Below are 21845 nucleotides of genomic sequence, written 5' to 3' on the forward strand. Positions count from 1 at the left end.
AAACTGAGCATTAAAACTTTTAGAAATTATAGAACACTTGTTTGGGAGGCATTGTAGATCAAGAATTTTATGTAAAGACAGTGTCCCGGTCATGGGTTGGTTTACGTGCCCAGCGGCCCTTAGTCGCTTATCTGGTATGCTATGCCACAAGTCTTTTCACAGCCCACCTGCAGTTCCAAATTCTCAACTTACTGTTTTGTTGGATGAAATGCTATTAAATTTCAAATCTCTATGAAAGAAAATCCCCTACCTGCCTTCTCTTTAACTGGTCTAGGTCCTATTCTAAAACTAATCTGTGGAATTTAGGAAATAGATACAAAAACGTTTTTTAAGGTATATAGTATTTTATTTACCTTGTGGGGATCTTTCTTGACATCCTGAAACAGGAGTCATATAAGATGTTCTTTTACTAGGAAACCTTGTGTTTCTTGAGACCTGTGAGAAATTATTTCTATAGCCATAAAATGTAAATGTCTACTTTTACATTTAAAAACAAAAAACCACATTCGCTTGAATTCTTTTTGCATAGTGCAATAACCTAACTGTGAAAATGAAAATTAGAATGTTAAAAGCATAACCAAAACAAGTTTGGATTATATAAGCAGCACACCACCACTAGTAATGTGATATTTTACCTCGAGTTATATTTTATTGGAAGCATTTAAATATAATATTTTATGTATTTTTATTTTGTCTCAATAAAATTTTCTCTTACAAGGGCAAATGCATTTTCTTATGAAAAGCAAAGTAACTCTGCTGACTAAAATAAATCTTTTAAAACTCTCATTAAAGTTTTACATTCTGTGAGTTTCTTTGCTTTTTAGAGAATATCTAAATACATTGTCTTTATGATGCTTGGCATGGCTGGAGTTTCTTTGAGTTTAGTAGTCAAATCCTAAGTTGTAAGTCAGATATGACCCAGTCATCAAGCAGAAGTCAGCTTAGTAGCTTAATACTTATCTTTAATGTGCAAGCATGCAGATAAAGGGATTGTTTTCCTTTATGGTTGATAGCTAAATATGTTTTACTCTTTAATACATCTCTCTACGTACTTGGCCTTCCTTGGTGACAGAGTGGTAAAGAACCCACCTGCCAGTGCAGGAGACATGGGTTTGATCCCTGGCTCAGGAAGATTCCCTGAAGGAAGAAAGGACAACCCACTCCAATAGTCTCACCTGGAGAATCCCAGGCACAGAGGAGCCTGGTGGGCTACAATCCATGGGGTCGCAAGAGTTGGACATGACTCAGTGACTAGACAACAACTACATACTCACACATAAATGCCCATATGTATATTACACCCATTCATGTGCCCATTTTTGCTGCTGCTCCTTTTTCTTTCTGTTGACCCAGTTTCATTTTTTAAGTAATCTGGGTTTTTATGATGCATAGCTGTTTAAGCTACTTCCATATAACGAGGTAAACTTGTTTAACTTTATGGATGTGTTCACCAAATCAGTGGTTCTCAATTTTGACTGTGTAATAAGGCAGGGATTATTTTTCTTTCTTATATACATTAGTTCAGGCCCTACTTTGAGGGTTTTGATGTGGGCCAAGGTTATGACCCAAAAGCATCCAGATTTTTCCTAATGGACTTGATAATGTTCATCAGCCAGACCACATTTTATTTGCTAGTACTGAATAGGAACACTGGAGGGTGCTATCTCAGTTCAGTTCAGTTGCTGAGTCGTGTCCAACACTTTGCAACCCCATGAATCGCAGCACACCAGGCCTCCCTGTCCATCACCAACTCCCAGAGTTCACTCAGATTCACATCCATTGAGTCAGTGATGCCATCCAGCCATCTCATCCTCTGTCGTCCCCTTCTTCTCCTGCCCCCTTTCCCTCCCAGCATCAGAGTCTTTTCCAATGAGTCAACTCTTCGCATGAGGTGGCCAAAGTACTGGAGTTTCAGCTTTAGCATCATTCCTTCCAAAGAAATCCCAGGGCTGATCTCCTTCAGAATGGACTGGTTGGATTTCCTTGCAGTCCAAGGGACTCTCAAGAGTCTTCTCCAACCTCACAGTTCAAAAGCATCAATTCTTCGGCACTCAGCCTTCTTCACAGTCCAGCTCACATCCATACATGACTACTGGAAAAACCATAGCCTTGACTAGACAGACCTTTGTTGGCAAAGTAATGTCTCTGCTTTTCAATATGCTATCTAGGTTGGTCATAACTTTTCTTCCAAGGAGTAAGTGTCTTTTAATTTCATGGCTGCAGTCACCATCTGCGGTGATTTTGGGGCCCCCCAAAATAAAGTCTGACACTGTTTCTACTGTTTCCCCATCTATTTCCCATGAAGTGATGGGGCCGGATGCCATGATCTTCATTTACTGAATGTTGAGCTTTAAGCCAGCTTTTTCACTCTCCTCTTTCACTTTCATCAAGATGCTTTTTAGTTCGTCTTCACTTTCTGCCATAAGGGTGGTGTCATCTGCATATCTGAGGTTATTGATATTTCTCCTGGCAGTCTTGATTCCAGCTTGTGTTTCTTCCAGTCCAGCGTTTCTCATGACGTACTCTGCATAGAAGTTAAATAAGCAGGGTGACAATATACAGCCTTGAGGTACTCCTTTTCCTATTTGGAACCAGTCTGTTGTTCCATGTCCAGTTCTAACTGTTGCTTCCTGACCTGCATACAGATTTCTCAAAAGGCAGGTTAGGTGGTCTGGTATTCCATCTCTTGCAGAAGTTTCCACAGTTTATTGTGATCCACACAGTCAAAGGCTTTGGCATAGTCAATAAAGCAGAAATAGATGCTTTTCTAGCGGATGATGGCAATTTGATGATCCAGCGGATGTTGGCAATTTGATCTCTGGTTCCTCTGCCTTTTCTAAAACCAGCTTGAACATCAGGGAGTTCACAGTTCACGTATTGCTGAAGCCTGGCTTGGAGAATTTTGAGCATTACTTTACTAGCATGTGAGATGAGTGCAATTGTGTGGTAGTTTGAGCATTCTTTGGCATTGCCTTTCTTTGGGATTGGAATGAAAACTGACCTTTTCCAGTCCTGTGGCCACTGCTGAGTTTTGTCAGTTTGCTGGCATATTGAGTGCAGCACTTTCACAGCAGCATCTTTCAGAATTTGAAATAGCTCAACTGGAATTCCATCACCTCCACTAGCTTTGTTCGTAGTGATGCTTTCTAAGGCCCACTTGACTTCTCATTCCAGGATGTCTGGCTCTAGATGAGTGATCACACCATCATGATTATCTTGGTCATGAAGATCTTTTTTGTACAGTTCTTCCGTGTATTCTTGTCAGCTCTTCTTAATATCTTCTGCTTCTGTTAGGTCCATACCATTTCTGTCCTTTATCGAACCCATCTTTACATGAAATGTTCCCTTGGTATCTCTAATTTTCTTGAAGAGATCTCTAGTCTTTCCCATTCTGTTCTTTTCCTCCATTTCTTTGCACTGATCGCTGAACAAGGCTTTCTTATCTCTTCTTGCTATTCTTTGGAATTCTGCATTCAGATGCTCACATCTTTCTTTTTCTCCTTTGCTTTTTGCTTCTCTTCTTTTCACAGCTATTTGTAAGGCCTCCCCAGACAGCCATTTTTCTTTTCTGCCTTTCTTTTCCATGGGGATGGTCTTGATCCCTGTCTCCTGTATAGTGTCACGAACCTCATTCCATAGTTCATCAGGCACTCTATCTATCAGATCTAGGCCCTTAAATCTATTTCTCACTTCCACTGTATAATCACAAGGAATTTGATTTAGGTCATACCTGAATGGTCTAGCGGTTTTCCCTACTTTCTTCAATTTAAGTCTGAATTTGGTAGTAAGGAGTTCATGATCTGAGCCACAGTCAGCTCCTGGTCTTGTTTTTGTTGACTGTATAGAGCTTCTCCATCTTTGGCTGCAAAGAATATAATCAATCTGATTTCGGTGTTGACCATCTGGTGATGTCCATGTGTAGAGTCTTCTCTTGTGTTGTTGGAAGAGGGTGTTTGCTATGACCAGTGCATTTTCTTGGCAAAACTCTATTAGTCTTTGCCCTGCTTCATTCCGCATTCCAAGGCCAAATTTTCCTGTGACTCCAGGTGTTTCTTGACTTCCTACTTTTGCATTCCAGTCCCCTATAATGAAAAGGACATCTTTTTTGGGTGTTAGTTCTAAAAGGTCTTGTAGGTCTTCATAGAACCGTTCCACTTCAGCTTCTTCAGCATTACTGGTTGGGGCTAGACTTGGATTGTTATGCCCAAGTCGCGAAATCTCCCAGTGACCACCAGGGAGCCGATATATGATGCAAAAAGCAAGAGAGTCTTTATTACCAAGCTCGAGCTGGGGCTCCCACCGTTAACCGATGCAGCAGCTATAGGGAGGAGCCCTGAGTTTTGGGTTACATTGCTTATATAGGGAGTGTTCATGAAAAAATTTCTAGGTTGCGGGAAGTCTGATTGGTCACTTTCTTTCAAAGGATTGTGTGTTGGTTTTTGATTGGTCCCTATTACCTAGGTAGACCATAAGTTCCTGAACGTTAAGTCAGGAGATTCTGGTCTGGGTCCGATTGGCTCGTGGGTGGTGGGGTGAGGTCAGGGGATTTCCAAAGGCTCTTTTCCCGGAACCTTACTAAATGGAGTTTTTCTGTTAACAAAATGGAGTAGCTTAGATTCTTCAGGATTACTGTGATATTGAATGGTTTGCCTTGGAGACGAACAGAGATCATTCTGTCATTTTTGAGATTGCATCCAAGTACTGCATTTTGGACTCACTTGTTGACCATGATGGCTACTCCATTTCTTCTGAGGGATTCCTGCCCGCAGTAGTAGATATAATGGTCATCTGAGTTAAATTCACCCATTCCAGTCTATTTTAGTTTGCTGATTCCTAGAATGTCGACATTCACTCTTGCCCTCTCTTGTTTGACCACTTCCAATTTGCCTTGATTCATGGACCTGACATTCCAGGTTCCTATGCAGTATTGCTCTTACAGCATTGGACCTTGCTCCCGTGTCACCAGTCACATCCACAGCTGCGTATTGTTTTTGCTTTGGCTCCATCCCTTCATTCTTTCTGGAGTTATTTCTCCACTGATCTCCAGTAGCATATTGGCACCTACTGACCTGGGAGTTCCTCTTTCAGTGTCTTATCATTTTGCCTTTTCGTACTGTTCATGGGGTTCTCAAGGCAAGAATACTGAAGTGGTTTGCCAGTCCCTTCTCTAGTGGACCACATTCTGTCAGACCTCTCCACCATGACCTGCCCGTCTTGGGTTGCCCTGCGGGTATGGCTTAGTTTCATTGAGTTAGACAAGGCCATGGTCCTAGTGTGATTAGATTGACTAGTTTTCTGTGAGTATGGTTTCAGTGTGTCTGCCCTCTGATGCCCTGTTGCAACACCTACCAAAGAAGTTTAAACTTTATCCTGAATATGCATTCAGTTGTAAATTTGTAATAAATTGCGTATTTATACTTGAATAGTTATCATGAATAGGTAAGCTTACTAGCATTATAAAAGACTTCATAGTAGCAGACAAATGTTGACAGGAACCAGAAAGAATGGCCTGACGAATTTTTTAAGATGATGATGTGTACTCCCGTTTGAAAATGGAAGAAAAGATATTTTTATTTTAAAGAAACTTTCCTTTATTAAGCCCCTACTATATATCAGCTCTATATGAAACTGACTTAGTGGGGGCTTCAGAAGGTTTCTTAAGGGAAGTATAAACTCAAACCTGAAACATGGAATCAGAGCTTTCTTTCATCAAAAGTAGAAATAGGATTTGATTTTCATAGAGAACTGTCAGCAGATCAGTAGCTTGAAAGGATAACTTTTAAAAAGGCAATCCAAAGGGGAAAAAGGAAAAGCTGATTGCAAAAGTTTAAGTAATAATAGTAAAACTTTTTAGGGTTCAGATAAAATATCAGACCTAGGAAAGTATATCGTTTAGCATTACCCCTCACCCAATTCAAGATGGATGAAAACAAATGACACTAAAAGGATAGAGGCACTCGTAGCTTGATAAGGAAGGGGCAATTCATTTTTAATTTGAAAAATACAATGTTACATCCAGTTTGGAGTATGGAAAGAGTATTAGGCAGAATTCTGAAGATGTCACCTCCTCTCCCCCCATAATTCCTGTTCCCTGGTTTTCCAGTGAAGCACTACTCGGGGCACTACAGATGCTGCAGGTGAAGTTAAGGTTACTAATCAGCTAATCTTAAAATATGGAGGTTATCTGTGGTTGTTACACATACAGTCACAGTATAATCACATACGCCCTTATTATAGGAGACAAACGAGAAAAATGCGGGGAAGGAGGACAAAAGAGAGATGCTGCAGAAGGGGAAGCTAGAGAGAGTCTAAGCATGAGAAGGATTGGGACCCCATTGCTGTATTCTGAGATACAAGGGCCCATAGCAGGAAATGGCAAGAGTGCTCTCTGGGAGGTAAGGGCGTGCCCTAGCTGACCTGGCAAGGGAATAGAGACCTTAGTCTTACAACTGCAAGGAACTTGGTTCTGCCAAACAACCTTAAATGAACTCAGAGGCAGATTGTTCCCCAGAACCTCCAATAAGGAATGTAAAAACAGATATTTTAGCCTGGGGAGACCTACCTTGGCCTTCTGACCTTACAGAACTGTGGGACAATAAATGAGCATTGTTTTAAGTTGCTAAGTTTGTGGTAATTTGTGATGACAACAGTGACAAAGACAAAATTCAGCTTTATTCATGTCCCATAAAATATTATATTTATTCCCTTTGAAGCTTTGATGATAAGTACACTTCCTAATTATAAACTTAATACACCTATATTTTTGTATCCTGCTTTTCTGTTAACTTGATTATATGTATTTCTTTGTGTTACTATGCAGTTTCCCCAAATCATTGCTTTTAATAGAGTAGATACATTGCTTTTCTTTGAGTAGATGCAATATGTTATATATTTAACCAATTGGACTTCTGTGTCACTTCAAAATTTTTATCATCAAAATGCTACCCTGAGTGTTTCTGTGCATATGATCATCTCATATTTGAAGTTACTGGAGTGGATATTCACGTGCATCATTACCAAGTCAAAGGGTACGAGCCTTTTTATGACTCACGATGCATTAGCAAGTCTTAAATGGCTTACCAATCTAAAGTGAAAGTCGCTCAGTCGTGTCCAACTCTTTGCGACCACATGGACTGTCCATAGAATTCTCCAGGCCAGAATACTGGAGTGGGTAGCCTTTCCCTTCTCCAAGGGATCTTCCCAACCCAGGGATCTAACCCAGGTCTCCCGCACTGCAGGCAGATTCTTTACCAGCTGAGCCACAAGGGAAGCCCTACCAATTTAAAAGTTTTTAGCAAAAGTAAGAGAACCATGTTCATCAAAATCATTATCACCATTAGATGGTAGTCATTTTTAAGTAATTCTTTTTGTTGTTAATGGGGGAAGATTCTTGGTGCCGAGTTTTAACTTTAGGGAAGTTGAGTTCAGTTCAGTTGCTCAGTCATGTCCGACTCTTTGCGACCCCATGAATCGCAGCATGCCAGGCCTCCCTGTCCATCACCAACTCCTGGAGTTCACTCAAACTCACATCCATCGAGTCGGTGATGCCATCCAGCCATCTCATCCTCTGTCGTTCCCTTCTTCTCCTGCCCCCAATCCCTCCCAGCATCAGAGTCTTTTCCAATGAGTCAACTCTTCGCATGAGGTGGCCAAAGTACTGGAGTTTCAGCTTTAGCATCATTCCTTCCAAAGAAATCCCAGGGCTGATCTCCTTCAGAATGGACTGGTTGGATCTCCTTGCAGTCCAAGGGACTCTGAAGAGTCTTCTCCAACACCACAGTTCAAACGCATCAATTCTTCGTCACTCAGCCTTCTTCACTTTCAGCTTTCTTCCAACTCTCACATCCATACATGACCACTGGAAAAACCATAGCCTTGGCTAGATGGACCTTAGTCGGCAAAGTAATGTCTCTGCTTTTCAATATGCTATCTAGGTTGGTCATAATTTTTCTTCCAAGGAGTACGTGTCTTTTAATTTCATGGCTGCAGTGATTTTGTAGCCCCCCAAAATAAAGTCTGACACTGTTTCTACTGTTTGCCCATCTATTTCCCATGAAGTGATGGGACCAAATTTAGGGAAGAAGTTTCCTAAATTACTCAGAGAGTTAATGTATAAGCTACTATTCTGAGTATTTCAGGAGATATAAAACTGAATAGTGTGAAAGGTAGCTCAGTCGTGCTTGACTCTTTTCGACCCCGTGGACTGTATAGTCCATGGGATTCTCCAGGCCAGCCTGTCCCTTCTCCAGCAGATCTTCCCGACCCAGGAATGGAGCCGGGTCTACTGCGCTGTAGGCGGACCCTTTACATGCTGAGCCACAAGGGAAGCCCTGTCTCAGTGTCTAGTGCCTGAAACCAATCGTGATTAGTCGTGCACCAGTCAGGAGGGATGTGAAGCTAGTTCCTCACCTCAGAGCCAGTTTTTAAGTCAGCTTGATTTTTTTCCCCAAACTTACTTATTTTTTTAAAACTTACTTATTTTTAATTGAAGGAAAATTGCTTCACAATATTGTGTTGGTCTGCCGTACATCAGCATGAGTCAGCCGTAGGCATGCATGTGTCCCCTCCCTCTGGAACCTTCCTCCCACCTCCCCACCCTTTCCCGCCAGTGTCACAGAGCCCCGGTTTGAGTTCCCTGAGTCATACAGCACTTTCCCGTTGGTTATCTACGTTACACGTGCTAGTGTATGTGTTTCCATGTTACTCTCTCCGTTCGCCCCACCCTCTCCTCCTCCCCCCAGCCCACGTCCATAAGTCTCTTCTCTATGTCTGCATCTCATTGTTGCCCAGTAAATAGGTTCATCAGTACCATCTTTCTAGACTCCATATATATTCATTAATATACAGTATTTGTTTTTCTCTTTCTGACTTACTTCACTCCGTATGATAGACTCCAGATTCATCCACCTCATTAGAACCGACTCAGATGTGTTCTTTTTTAGGGCTGAGTAATCAATTGTGTATGTGTACCACAACTTCTTTATCCATTCATCTGATGATGGATATCTAGGTTGCTTCCATGTTCTAGCTATTGTAAATAGTGTGTCGGCTTGATTTTTTTTTTAATAGCAATGCATATACAGTCTGTTGGTACTACATTCCTACCTTCTGTTTCTATCATGCTGATTTTCTAATAGTTCTTAAAACCACACTTACCTTTTTAATGTGGGTATAACCATTTTTTTAATTTATATTTTTGAATTTATTTCCAACATTACTGACATACATGTAAGTTTAAGGTGTACAGCATGATTATTTGATGTACATATATACTGTGAAATGATTACCACAGTAAGGTTAGTTAACAGCTCCATTCCTCTCCCAGAATTACCTTTGTGTGTGTGTGGTGATAAAGTTTAAGTTCTGCTATTTAAGGTCATATTAACTCACAAGGATACAGTATAGTATTGTTCAGTACAATCACCATGCTGTACATACATGAGATCCCCAGATCCTATTCACCTTACAGTTCAAAGTTTGTACCCTTTGGCCAGCATCTTCCCTGCCAGCCTTGACAACTACTATTTTCCTCTCTCTGAGTTCAGCTTGTTTGGATTACTAAATGTAAGTAACATGCGCTGTATGTCTTTCTCTGTATGGTTTATTTCACTTAGTGTGATGCCCTTTTCATGCTGTCCATGGGGTTCTCAAGGCATTACTTTGCCAACAAGGTCCGTCTAGTCAAGGCTATGGTTTTTCCAGTGGTCATGTATGGATGTGAGAGTTGGACTATAAAGAAAGCTGAGCGCTGAATGCTTTCGAAATGTGGTGTTGAAGACTCTTGAGAGTCCCTTGGACTGCAAGGAGATCCAACCACTCCATCCTAAAGGAGATCAGTCCTGAATATTCATTGAAAAGACTGATGCTAAAGCTGAAACTCCAATACTTTGGCCACCTGATGTGAAGAGCTGACTCCTTTGAAAAGACTGTGATGCTGGGAAAGACTGAAGGTGGGAGGAGAAGGGGACAACGGAGGATGAGATGGTTGGATGGCATCACTGGGCATGAGTTTGAGTAAACTCCGGGAGTTGGTGATAGACAGGGAAGCCTGGCATGCTGCAGTCCATGTGGTCGCAAAGAGCCAGACACGCCTGAGCGACTGAACTGAACTGAACTGAATGCCAATTAGGCTCATCCATATTGTTGCAAGAAGCATAATTTCCACCTTTTGATGGCTGAGTCATACGCGCGCGCGCGCGTATGTGTGTGCGCGTGTGTGTGTGTGTGACATACATGTTTGTCTATAGATGCCTCACATGCTTTCTACCCATTCCTCCATAGTTGGACACTTAGGTTGTTTCCACGTCTGGGGTATTGTGGATAATGCAGTGAACATGGGACTACAGATAATCTGTTTGATGTAATGACGCCATTTTTTTAATGTATATACCCAAAAGTGAAATTGCTGGATCACATGGTGGTTCTAGTCTTAATGTTTTCAGTGGCTACAGCAGTTTACATTCCCATCAGTAGTGCACAAGAATTCCTTTTCATGGGTGTAGCTATTTTCTTTCTTAGGTTCCCAGTTATATTCCATTGATATCTTGAAAAATGAAAAATTTTAGGTAGGAAAAATATCTGTGTGATTAAACATGCTATGAATAAGCAGATACCAGGTTCTAACTTCAGTGTTCTTTGTGCTAAGTATTGTACTTAGAATGAAGGACTATCTTATACTAAAATGGAAAGTACATTTATTTTCTGCAACTGTGGAACAATTTATGCCTAAACCTTTCTCCCCTGTGAAGAAGCTGTGAGTTAGTGTTAAAAGATACTGGACGGGACTATTTGTATTGCTAACCAGCTATTACTGTGAACATGTCACTTATTATCAGCACATCTGCTTTCAGTTCTTTAGCATGAGAGGTTGAATAGGTTGATTACATGAAAAATCATCATTTAGAAAAGGTAGGAAAACATTTTTGACTCAGTGACATAGGCTGAAATTAAAAGTATCTGGTAGGAAGTCATGTTTTGGTTTGGACTGGTTTGGAAATTAAATGAAGAAATCCACGTAAAGCTCCTAGAGCAGACATTCAGCATTAGGTAGCATGAAAATGGAGATAGTGACAAAGCTTTGGTACTAAAATATGCTTTTTCTGAAAGACTGTATAATTAAACTGCATTAGAATCTGTGTGAAAATAAGGTACACTTTAAAAGTACATGATTTTATTTTCCAGGATCAAATCTAAATCGCTGTGGTTTCCGAGGCTCTTCCTACCTGGGTATTCCATTCAATCCATCAAAGGTTAGTTCTGTTTGGATTAGGAGGAAAGAGGAGGGGGGAGTGTAGATATTTTAGTAAGAAAACTAAGAAAGTATATAGGAAGAACCAGGTTTCCAAGTTTTAGTGTACCTAAATAAATGCATTTTATGAACTGTAACTCTTTAAGGGAAAGCTATACCCACTTTACTTTCTGAAATAATGCATAGTATATAAACCCACAGGAATTCCTATTGTTACAAAAATTATGTTTTTGTTGCTATTGCACCTGCGTGTGTGTGTATGTACAAATTATTGGTGATTTCTTGGAGAAAATGGAAATAAAGTACTCGAGTACATTTGTTCTCTAAGAAACCTTCCATGTGTTATAGTAGGACTTTATATTTGGTTCACATTTCTTAGGAATGAATGAAAATGTTCTTGCTAAGGTGCCGATTCGAGGCCCAAGTAGTGATGAATTATGATGACCTTCATGACAAAGGCAGGCTGTCTCCAAGGGTTCAGGCAGGACTTTGGTACTAGTACATGCAGGTGCAGAAAATCTGTGAGTCCTGACAGAAGCTTTTTTCCTTCTTCAAAGAGGTAGACTGCAAACAAGCTTTTGTAGGTATTTTTTCTATGTACAAAGTATTTTTCTACAATAGAAAGCAGAGAAAAGCTTTATCATTTTGTGGAAGACCTCACAAAATAGAACCTTTTTCCTAGATGGGATCAGCCTGCTTATATAATGGTTACAAGCCAGTATCTGGTTACACTGAGTACATCAAGATTTGTATCTGGTTCCAAACTGAAGGTAAATGGCATGCTACCAGTTTTTCCATACTCTGCTTCAAAAATTTGGAATAAATAGTGATTTTGGAGGAGGTGACATGATTTGACAGAGGCACCACTTCAGCTTTCTTCCTTTGCCTTAAGCTGTAGACAGGCATGCCTATGTGAGTTATATGACTTTGCTAAAGTATCTCCAATCACGTATGCCCATTGCTTTTATTAGAGAATCTAGAAAAAAAGATCCGTAAAAATTGTTCTTTTTATCTGATGCATAAAATACTTTGCAACTTAAGCCAGTGCTAAATGGAGATAGCTCTGCATTTAGTCATAATGGACAGGATATCTATAAGTCATGACCCTGATGGTAATGACCGTTACACAGCACTATACCCTCTACAGATGTATACCTACACTTGTTGGAGTAAAACAGTTCTTTGATAACATTACTTTAAGGACCTTTTTCCCCTCACCCCTCTCCCAAAGCATATTTAAAATAACAAAAATAAAGTTTAAAAAGAAACCTTTTTTGCCTTTGGTTCACAGGGTCTCCTGAAACCCATTTATGGCCCTAATTCATCAAGATCTAGGCATTTTCTGGGGAAGCTGGGTCCCACTCCATTCTGTGTTGCATTAATCTGAATGTTGAATGATAGAAGGAGCTAGAGGCTCTGGTGGAATCATATGGGCCCATGAGGAGTTGTCTGTTAGTGTGGTGGCTGAGAATCCAGGAGAGGGGTGAAACCAAGAGAACCTGAGGGAGCAATAAGATTTTCTAATATAGTATATAAATAAAATACCATCATCAGTTTTTCTTCTAAAACCACCTGTAGGCCATTGACTTACCTGAAAAATGCTCAGGGCTGCAAGTGGCCACAGAATACATTTTGAGAAACACTGATGGATCCTCTCAACCCCGTTTTCTCAGTTTTTCTTCCAACAGATCCTGTATTCTCTTTGAAACCATGTACTGTCCTTAAGACATACTGCATAGCCAGGAGTTTTCCTTCTCAGCTTTACTTTTACTTTCCCTCCTACCTAAAGCCCCCTCTTCACTGTGCCTGACCAAGTCTCATCGTGCAGAAAAAATCTTTATCCATGCATACTGTATTTCCACCATGGCACTTATCGCATCCTGTTTAGTACTGTACTTATTCAAATAGACCTCTCTTCTTCCTTCAAGATTAAGGTACACGTTTGATTTATGTTTGGATTCGCCACAGTGCTTTTAACATAGCTGATACTTAGTTTAAGTAAGTTCTAATACTTTGGCCAACTGATGCAAAGAGCCGGTTCATTGGAAAAGACCCTGATGCTGGGAAAGATTGAGGGCAAGAGGAGAAGGGGGCGACAGGATGAGATGGCATCACTGACTCGTGGGCATGAGTTTGAGCAAACTCCAGGAGATGGTGAAGGACAGGGAAGCCTGGCATCTTGCAGTTTGTGGGGTCTCAGAGAGTCAGACACGACTTGGCAGGTGAACAACAACAACAACCAAAAAAGAATTCTAAGAAGTCAGTTATAAATGTGGAATAGAATATCCAGGCATATTAGAGCTTAAGTTCTAAGGAGGAACTCAGAATGAAAGAGATACCACAATGAAGATTTGCTTGTCATATTTGTGAGACCATATACGGAATTGTATATGTAAGACTGGATAGGTGGGGCGAGTTCAGATTTAGCGGAAATTTGAACACCTTACAAACTTATTCTGTAAAGAACTGCAGAAGGTCAGTTAAGGGTTCTGATGCAGGTAAGTATTCTGATGAAGTGGTTCTAACGCCCTTGGGTCATGACTCCAAAGAAGTGGTGGCCCTTTTGATATTTGCCTTGCACTTGCATCATCATCAGTAAGATAACTAAAGCATCTGTATAGGCAGTAACTTTAATCTTCACAGTAACTCTGTGAAGTGGATACTAATATCTTCATTTTTCAGAATGAGGCAAGCCAGTGAGTAATAGAGCCAGGATTTGATGCCTTTCAGTAGTGTAGAGGTTAACATTTATTGTAGAAAGCAGTGGAGTCTATTTTAACCAAAATCTTTGTATAAGATTCATTTTAACTTTGTAGTATTTTGAGCAGTTATTCAGGTATTTGAAGCAGTTATTGATGAGCCCAACTAAAACAGAAAGAAAGCCTATGAGAAAGATGAATTTAAAATGTGCTCTTAGTCTGTCAAAATCAGAACTTTCTTAACAGAGAGATAAATTAGTACAATGTGAAATTTTACATGTTTTTAAGTGAAATTAGCTTTTTAAAATAACTAGTTAATAGGATTGGTTATTTGAAAATAATTATAAAACTTTAAGTGCTTTGTGTAATGTGCAGTCTTAAGTTACTTGGCTTTACATTTTTACTTTTATTTTAAAAAGTTTTTCAGTTAATTTTATCTATGTCTGTGCCAACTGGAGTCTACAGGGTTTCCTACAAGGAGTTGCATATTTTATAAACCTTAAGAGAGTTTTGATAACTTTTGTAGTTCTCTTGGAACCATCAAATCAGTGAAACTAATTCAGCTAGTATTTTGGTAATACGAGTTTCCTAGTTTGACTCCCCAGCTCTGCCTGGGCAATTACTAGTCTAACAGTCTTCACAAAACACTTTACAGTCAATACTCATTTGAGATCTAAACTTTAAAAGTTAGATTATTTTATTCAGAGAATTTTTCAATGTTAGTATCTTAAGCCTTTGTATTTTTTTGTTATTTACTATTCTAAGTGTTAATGTTATTAGAAAGTAAAATAATTCAACTATATGAAAATAGGAAAAGATTTTTCAACTATATTGTTTTATATTATTTTTAAATGGTAATTAGTACTGTGGTACTTAATTTGAATTTGTATGGCATAAAACAGTTATTTCTAGGTGCTTTTCTAACTTTATAAGGCTTAAATTATAATTGATCTGCTTGATCAAATAGAAAGTTTAAATAATTTGGCTTACTTGACTATCAGATCTACTTCCATAAAGCTTTAGGATAAATTTTAAAACTAAGTGCCTGGATAGTATGCAGTAATACATATGTTGAGACATACATGAAATTGAGTTTTATTTTTCTCTACCAGATGTCTATACAAGTCAGTAAAAACAACATTTGATTTTACTGTTTACTGAAACTTCTTGTCAAATTGTATAATGGAGTAAGATTTCATTTCAGTTTTCTAATTAACATTATATTAATTTTGAATCTAGAATCCTGGAACTGCTCATCCTTACGACAGTGGCCACATAGCAATGACCTACACTGGCCTTTCATGCCTAGTTATTCTTGGAGATGACCTAAGCCGGGTAAATAAAGAAGCTTGCTTAGCAGGCTTGAGAGCCCTTCAGCTAGAAGATGGAAGGTACAGGTCATTTTTTGTTACTTGTCTCTCTCTCTCTCCTGTTTGTTTTTTTTTAAAGAAAAATCTTTTGAAACTAAAAATTAATATAGTACTATAGTAGACCTATAGAATTTGTCATAAATTCTTATTCCAACCACCTAAAAGTTCACTGTATAATATGGTTTAAATGCCTGATCAATGAAATATTTCTTATGTGAGTGAAAATAAAAGTAATCACAATAATAGAACTCCATTTTTATTTCTTTTGTTTTTTTAAGAAGACAGTAACTGATCCATAAATAAGTGGTTTAATAGTTTCAGGATTAGGATCTACTTTAATTTACCTTCCAGGTAAAAAATTAACATTTTGAAGCAGACATAAATTTAGTCTCAATGTTTTAAAAGTTTATTGAGTCTAAACTTTTATTCCTTAAGGTAGTTATAGGGGGAAAAAGGGATGAATGTTGAATATTATATTCTAGTATAGGTAGTTTCTGTGATATTTTTAAAGGTTAGAAAAAGAAGTTAGTTCATTAGTATTTGATGATTTGAGTCATGGGTCTAACAAAAAAGAGTTTGAAGGTGAAGCATTTTTTTAAGTCTTGGAAATAATAAAGCAGTAGTGATTCTGTCTAAAGAGGGAACTTGGCAAACAAATCCCACCATACTATATCTGTGTTCTGTCTACTGTTGTCTCTGTTTTCCTGTCATTATTTTTAAAAAACTGCTCTTGATGAGGGGAAAATTAATGGAAACATGCAAGATAATTGGCATTGATTGGAAATACTATAAAACTAAATACTTAACGCACCAAGTACCTGTCACTGATTTCTCAGTATTTCACTGTAGTCTTTGGCTGCTGCTGCCCTGCCCTTGTTTATAAATAAAATAATAGGCATCGAACACTCTTACATACTTCTCTGCAGTCCACGGGGTCACAAAGAGTTGGATACCACTGAGTGACCTTACTTACTGAAAACTAATTATAGGTGAAAATTAAAACAATATGATCAGTTATCATACTGGTTATCTATATGTACATTGAGAAGAAATTTTACATAGGCAAAACCAACAGTTCCCAGGTTTCACCTGCTCCTGTTTCTCTCATGGATTCTCAGACCACTGTGCCACAGCTTTCCGTGGCTGAGAGTGGATGAACTTACTCTGGAGTGGTGGTGTCTGGAGAGGAGAAGCTGCAGTCATGGGTTAAGCTACCCAGACTCCAGAACTTTGGAGCAGAGTGATGATTTAGGGGCAGTTTTATATCATTCAAGTTAATAGTCCTGTTCTTTACTGAATAATACAAGTAGTATATGATTTTTAAATCCATTATTAGTGATAGGCTTTTCTGTGAGTGAAAACATGAAGTGGCTGTTTCTAAACGGCCCCCTGTACAAATAAATTACGGTACAGTAAATCATATTGTTCTCACTTTCAGTTTTTGTGCAGTACCTGAAGGCAGTGAAAATGACATGCGATTTGTGTACTGTGCTTCCTGTATCTGCTATATGCTCAACAACTGGTCTGGCATGGATATGAAAAAGGCTATCAACTATATTAGAAGAAGTATGGTGAGTTATGTTGATAGTGACTCTCACTTTTAGTTATTATTGCTGATATAGGAGAGCTGGGAGGATAATGGGCCAACAGAGGATGAGGTGGTTGGATGGCACCACTGACTCGATGGACATGAGTTTGAACATGCATCAGAAATTGGTGATGGACAGGGAAGCCTGATGTGCTGCAGTCCATGGGATCACAAAAAGTCAGACACGACTGATGAGAGCTGAGGCATGCCTCATCTCTTCTATTAATAGCAGTAATTTGGAAATAGGGTAATTAGATTGCTTTCTAGGTACGTCATATAGCCATGTAAAATAATAGCCATATATTTAGCCAGAATAGCTGTGTAAGGACAGATTGACTCTTTAGCCATTAAATTTTAAATATAATCTGATTGTATCCAAAGAAACAATATCTTTCGTGGAAAGAAATTGGTCAGCCTTGGAAGCAAAAAAATGTAAAATCTCAAAGTAAATGTTGATAGCCTGTCCTAGTAGGGGTCCTTGAGAAGTAACAGCCAAACTTAAAGGAGAATTGTGGTGCCCTTGGTGAGATTATTCCTATATATTGGGTGTGAGATGTTCCTTAAGCCATTTTAAATAGCAAGATTGGGCTGACAGTAGGTTTTTGGATCACTTTTGGTTTGTAAACAGTTTTATGTGTGGGTTCTTTTTTCTTTTTTTTAATCTAAGGTTTAAGGAGAGTATCAAGTAGAAATGTTTCTTTCACACAATATAGTTAGTCTTTCTTTTTTTATCAACAATAGTAAGGAAACCTTAGTCTCAGCCAGAATATCATTTGCTCTTCTTTTTAGTCTTTCATATAAAATCACAGCAATAGAAGTGCTGCTTCCCAGGTTTATTTTACTTACTAAATATGAAATTTTTATTTTATAGATTAAAATATTTTAGGCTGTAGCTCAGCTTTTACTAGTCCATATTTCAGAGCAGAAATGTAAGTCTTTAGAGGAATAGAGTTATTTTTAATTAAATATATAAATCAGAATTTGCGGAATATACAATAGCACAAATTTTTAAAAGCCTCGGGAGGCAGAAAGAACAAACCTTTAAAGAAGTTTTAAGACAAAAGGAGTTTGATATTATAGACAAGGTGGGTGATTGTTTTGCCAAAAGTTTTACTTTTGTTTTCAATTCAAAGGATTCGTTAGCCAAAGAAACCATTGTTACACACATAAACAATTTCTATTTTTTATGGAAGGAAGATAATTTGAAAAGAAATATAAAAAATAGAAGTAACAGTGTATACATCACCAAATTGGGCTGAGCTACCTCCAGACTTGAACAGCGCTAGGGAGTCCCTTGTTAACAGCAATCTGGAGGCCCAGTTGAGAAGAGTCCAGGGGAGATGCATCCACCCACCAGTGAGACTTCAAATCACAGTTTCAGGGGCTTCTGCTCGTAATCCTAGGCCACAAACTGATATCATCATCAGTTTGCATCAGTTTGTGTGCAAAAATGCGGGTATGGTTTTACTTTAATCTTTCTACAACGTGGAAAGATTTGCTTCACCTTATGAGTTATAGAATTTCATTAAACCCTCCAGAGAGGGAGCAGGGGTTGCCCAGATCATCAGGGGCTCAAGAATTTCAAGACTAATTCTCTTTCTAATGTGAAGTGCTGCCTGACTTGCTGTGCTTGCCCGCAGGCATGGAATCCAGGCAGTGTCCACGCAGGTCAGAGCAGATCAGAGGGCTGCTCTCCTGCTTCTGAAGCCTGAACAAGACTTTACCCTATTTCCCTAACAGTGATAGACATTGTGGCATGATTATTGCAGAAATAATGCCACGTTCTTCTTGAGTGAAGTCGCTTAGTCGTGTCCGACTCTTTGCGACCCCATGGACTGTAGCCTACCAGGCTCCTCCGTCCTTGGGATTCTCTGGGCAAGAGTACTGCAGTGGGTTGCCATTTCCTTCTCCTTTCTTCTTAGTGCATTGTATTTGGAGGTACAACTTGTTGATATGCCTCATTATTGGTGATATTAACTTTGATCACTTGGTTAAGGTGGTGTATGCCAGATGTTTCTCGGTAAAGTTAGCATTTTTTCCCTTTGTGATTATATTTAGTATCTCATGGTGAGATACTTGGAGACTATGTAAATTTCCTGTTCCTCATCAAACTTTTATCCTCTGGTGTTAGCATGCATTGATGATTTTCCAGCTCTACCATTCATTCTGTAATTATCAGTTAAAATTCTGCTGTTAAAAAAAGCTTTCCTTTCACCTTTATCTATTTATTTAATTTCAACAGGAACTCTAGGTTCTTGTTTGATTAAATGGGTTATTATCTGTAACTATCACTCATTTAAAAAGACCCTGATCCTGGAAAAGACTGAGGGCAGGAGGAGAAGGGGACAACAGAGGATGAGATGGTTGGATGGCATCACCGACTCAATGGACTTGGGTTTGGGTGGACTCTGGGAGTTGGTCATGGACAGGGAGGTGCCAGGGTCCAGCCCCGGTGGATCCAGGGAATTCGAAGCAGGATGGAGTCGGCGAGGAGAAATTTATTTATTTAGAAATATAAAGAGAGATTAGGAAAGAATAGTGTAGTAGGAAAATTACTGGTGAAAAGAGGCTGAATAACTTGGTTTACACAGGAGACCAATAAAGCTCCAAGACAAGGAGCTTGCACCGTCTACGTAGGCCACTGGCGCCTGCTTGAATAGTGGAGGGTGCTCCACCTTGGGCTCCCTCTCATGTGGGTCTTAGAAGCCAGGGCAAATAAGTAGACACGGAGAGCCTCTGTGTTCCAGACGGGAATTCAGCCTGTAAAGGGAGAAAAGAACGACATGGGGGAGCCAAGCATCAGTGCCAGACCCACAACTTATTTTTCAAAAGCAGCTTATATACCCCAAGTTGTACATAAAGAAATAATGGAATATGCAGAGTTATGCAGGGGCAGCAGTCCTGACCCTTATTGAGACCAGGCTTTCTTTTTGCATACCTTCCCGTATACAAAAGGTCTCAGGTGGTTTTACATCATCTTCTGGCCAGGGGGCCTGTTAACATTTTTATGGCTCTCTTCCTAGATAAATGTCTATCAACCAGAAAACTCATTTTCCCTTGAAGTGTTTTTTCTTTAATCTGCATCACCCTCAAAGTACTAAATAAAGTTACATTCCTGTAGAACAAAGGCACAGTGGGTTATAACAAAGAAAGTACGTAACTTGAAGATCTAATGTTACTAATACCAGGGCTACTACCTGGTTTTTCTACATACCAACTATTCAGTTCAGTTCAGTTGCTCAGTCGTGTCCGACTCTTTGCGACCCCATGAATTGCAGCACGCCAGGCCTCCCTGTCCATCACCAGCTCCCAGAGTTCACTCAGACTCATACCAGCTATATCTACAAATAAAAGATATGAAAACTTGGCAGCAAGTATTGGCTTAACAATGAAACCCTTAATCAGTCCTATTCTAATGATTTTGACTCCTCGGAAGCCCCTTCATTCCTAGGATGTTTTAAGCTTCCTGTGCCTCTGGGTGGGGGGGGGGTGCAAACAATCACATGCGCAGCTGTAAGAGTCCCGACAAACCTGTCAGGCAGGCTAGAAAGCCATCAGAGGGGTTTTTGGATTGAAACACTCTTATTATGCCCAGGAGACTTATTATCTAAAAGCTCTAAATTAACTTTTTCCAGAAAAAGGTGGTTGGGGGAGAGCCCCCTGTAAGCCCCCTGTTAATGTTAGAAGAGTAGGTGGAAAGCATAACACAGTAAAGCAGGTAGACTCTGATTTTAGGAGTAGATGTTTGAGAAAATCCGGGGGGACCCCTGAGGCCTGATCCCGCCTTTGCGTTTGTCAGGCGCCCTTCCTCATGACCTTTGTCACGGGTGGGATTCCCCTTGCTGGCTCCGGGCAGGGAGGCCTGGCGTGCTGTGGTTCATGGGGTCACAAAGAGTTGGACACGACTGAGTGACTGAACTGAACTGATCATTTATTTTGATGCTGTCCCAGATTGAGCCAGCAAAAACCCCTTCATGAAGGCTCTTATGCCCTTTTGACACGTCCTGTTCATTTTTGAGCACATCCTTGTTCTGTGGCACAAATTATTCCGGGTTCATAGTTTAATTTCCCAGCTTCATTTCTAAAATTGGTCATTTCTTCAAGAAGTTCTGGTTCTTCTTTTTCAAGGGTGGTGTTTAGAAACCAGGATTTGGGCACAAAATGTGCTCATTGGTACTAGGTTGTCATTGCTTCTAGCCCCTCTCCGAGAGGTAGGAAATGTATGTATGCATACACAGACATCCCCCTGACACACATCCACACATTTATATCTGTTTATCAAAAACCATGAATTTATGCTAATGAAACAATGAAAGTCGCTTAGTCATGTCTGACTCTTTCTGATCCCATAGGCTGCAGCCTGCCAGGCTCATCTGTCCATGGAATTCTCCAGGCAAGAAAACAGCAGTGGGTAGCCATTCCCTTCTCCAGGAGATTTTCCCCACCCAGGACTTGAACCCAGGTCCCCTGCATTGCAGATAGATTCTTGACCGTCTGAGCCACCAGGGAAGCCCGAGTTCATACTAATTTTAATCCAACACCATTTGTTCAGTCGCTGACTCTTTGCGACCCCATGGACTGTACATGCCAGGTTCCTCTGTCCTCCAGTATCACCCAGAGTTTGCTCAGATTCATATCCATTGAGCCAGTGATGCTGTCTAACCATCTCATTCTCTGCTGCCCTCTTCTTTTGCCTTCAATATTTCCCAGTATCAGAATCTTTTCCAATGAGTCCACTTTTCTCATCAGGTGGCCAAAATAATGTAGCTTCAGCTTCAACATGAGTCTTTCCAACAAATATTCAGGGTTGATATTCTTTAGGATTGACTGGTTTGATCTCCTTGCATTCTAAGGGACTCTCAAGAGTCTTCTCCAGCGCCACAGTTCAAAAACATCAATTCCTTGGCATTCAGCCTTGTTTATGGTCCAACTCTCACATC

At 39.7% G+C, this 21845-nt stretch overlaps 1 protein-coding gene across 1 annotated transcript in view; it reads left to right on the plus strand.

Annotated features, from left to right (window-relative positions):
• The window catches only part of PGGT1B (protein geranylgeranyltransferase type I subunit beta), a 59092-nt gene that overhangs the window by 17437 nt on the left and 19810 nt on the right, over window positions 1–21845 (plus strand). The window contains exons 3-5 of the mRNA XM_068964766.1: window positions 11182–11249; window positions 15187–15338; window positions 16756–16888. Of these exons, the coding sequence (XP_068820867.1) occupies window positions 11182–11249; window positions 15187–15338; window positions 16756–16888 (353 nt within the window). The remainder of the gene's footprint in view (window positions 1–11181; window positions 11250–15186; window positions 15339–16755; window positions 16889–21845) is intronic.

This window comes from Capricornis sumatraensis, chromosome 2 (genome assembly GCF_032405125.1).
Source record: "Capricornis sumatraensis isolate serow.1 chromosome 2, serow.2, whole genome shotgun sequence".
NCBI lineage: Eukaryota > Metazoa > Chordata > Mammalia > Artiodactyla > Bovidae > Capricornis > Capricornis sumatraensis.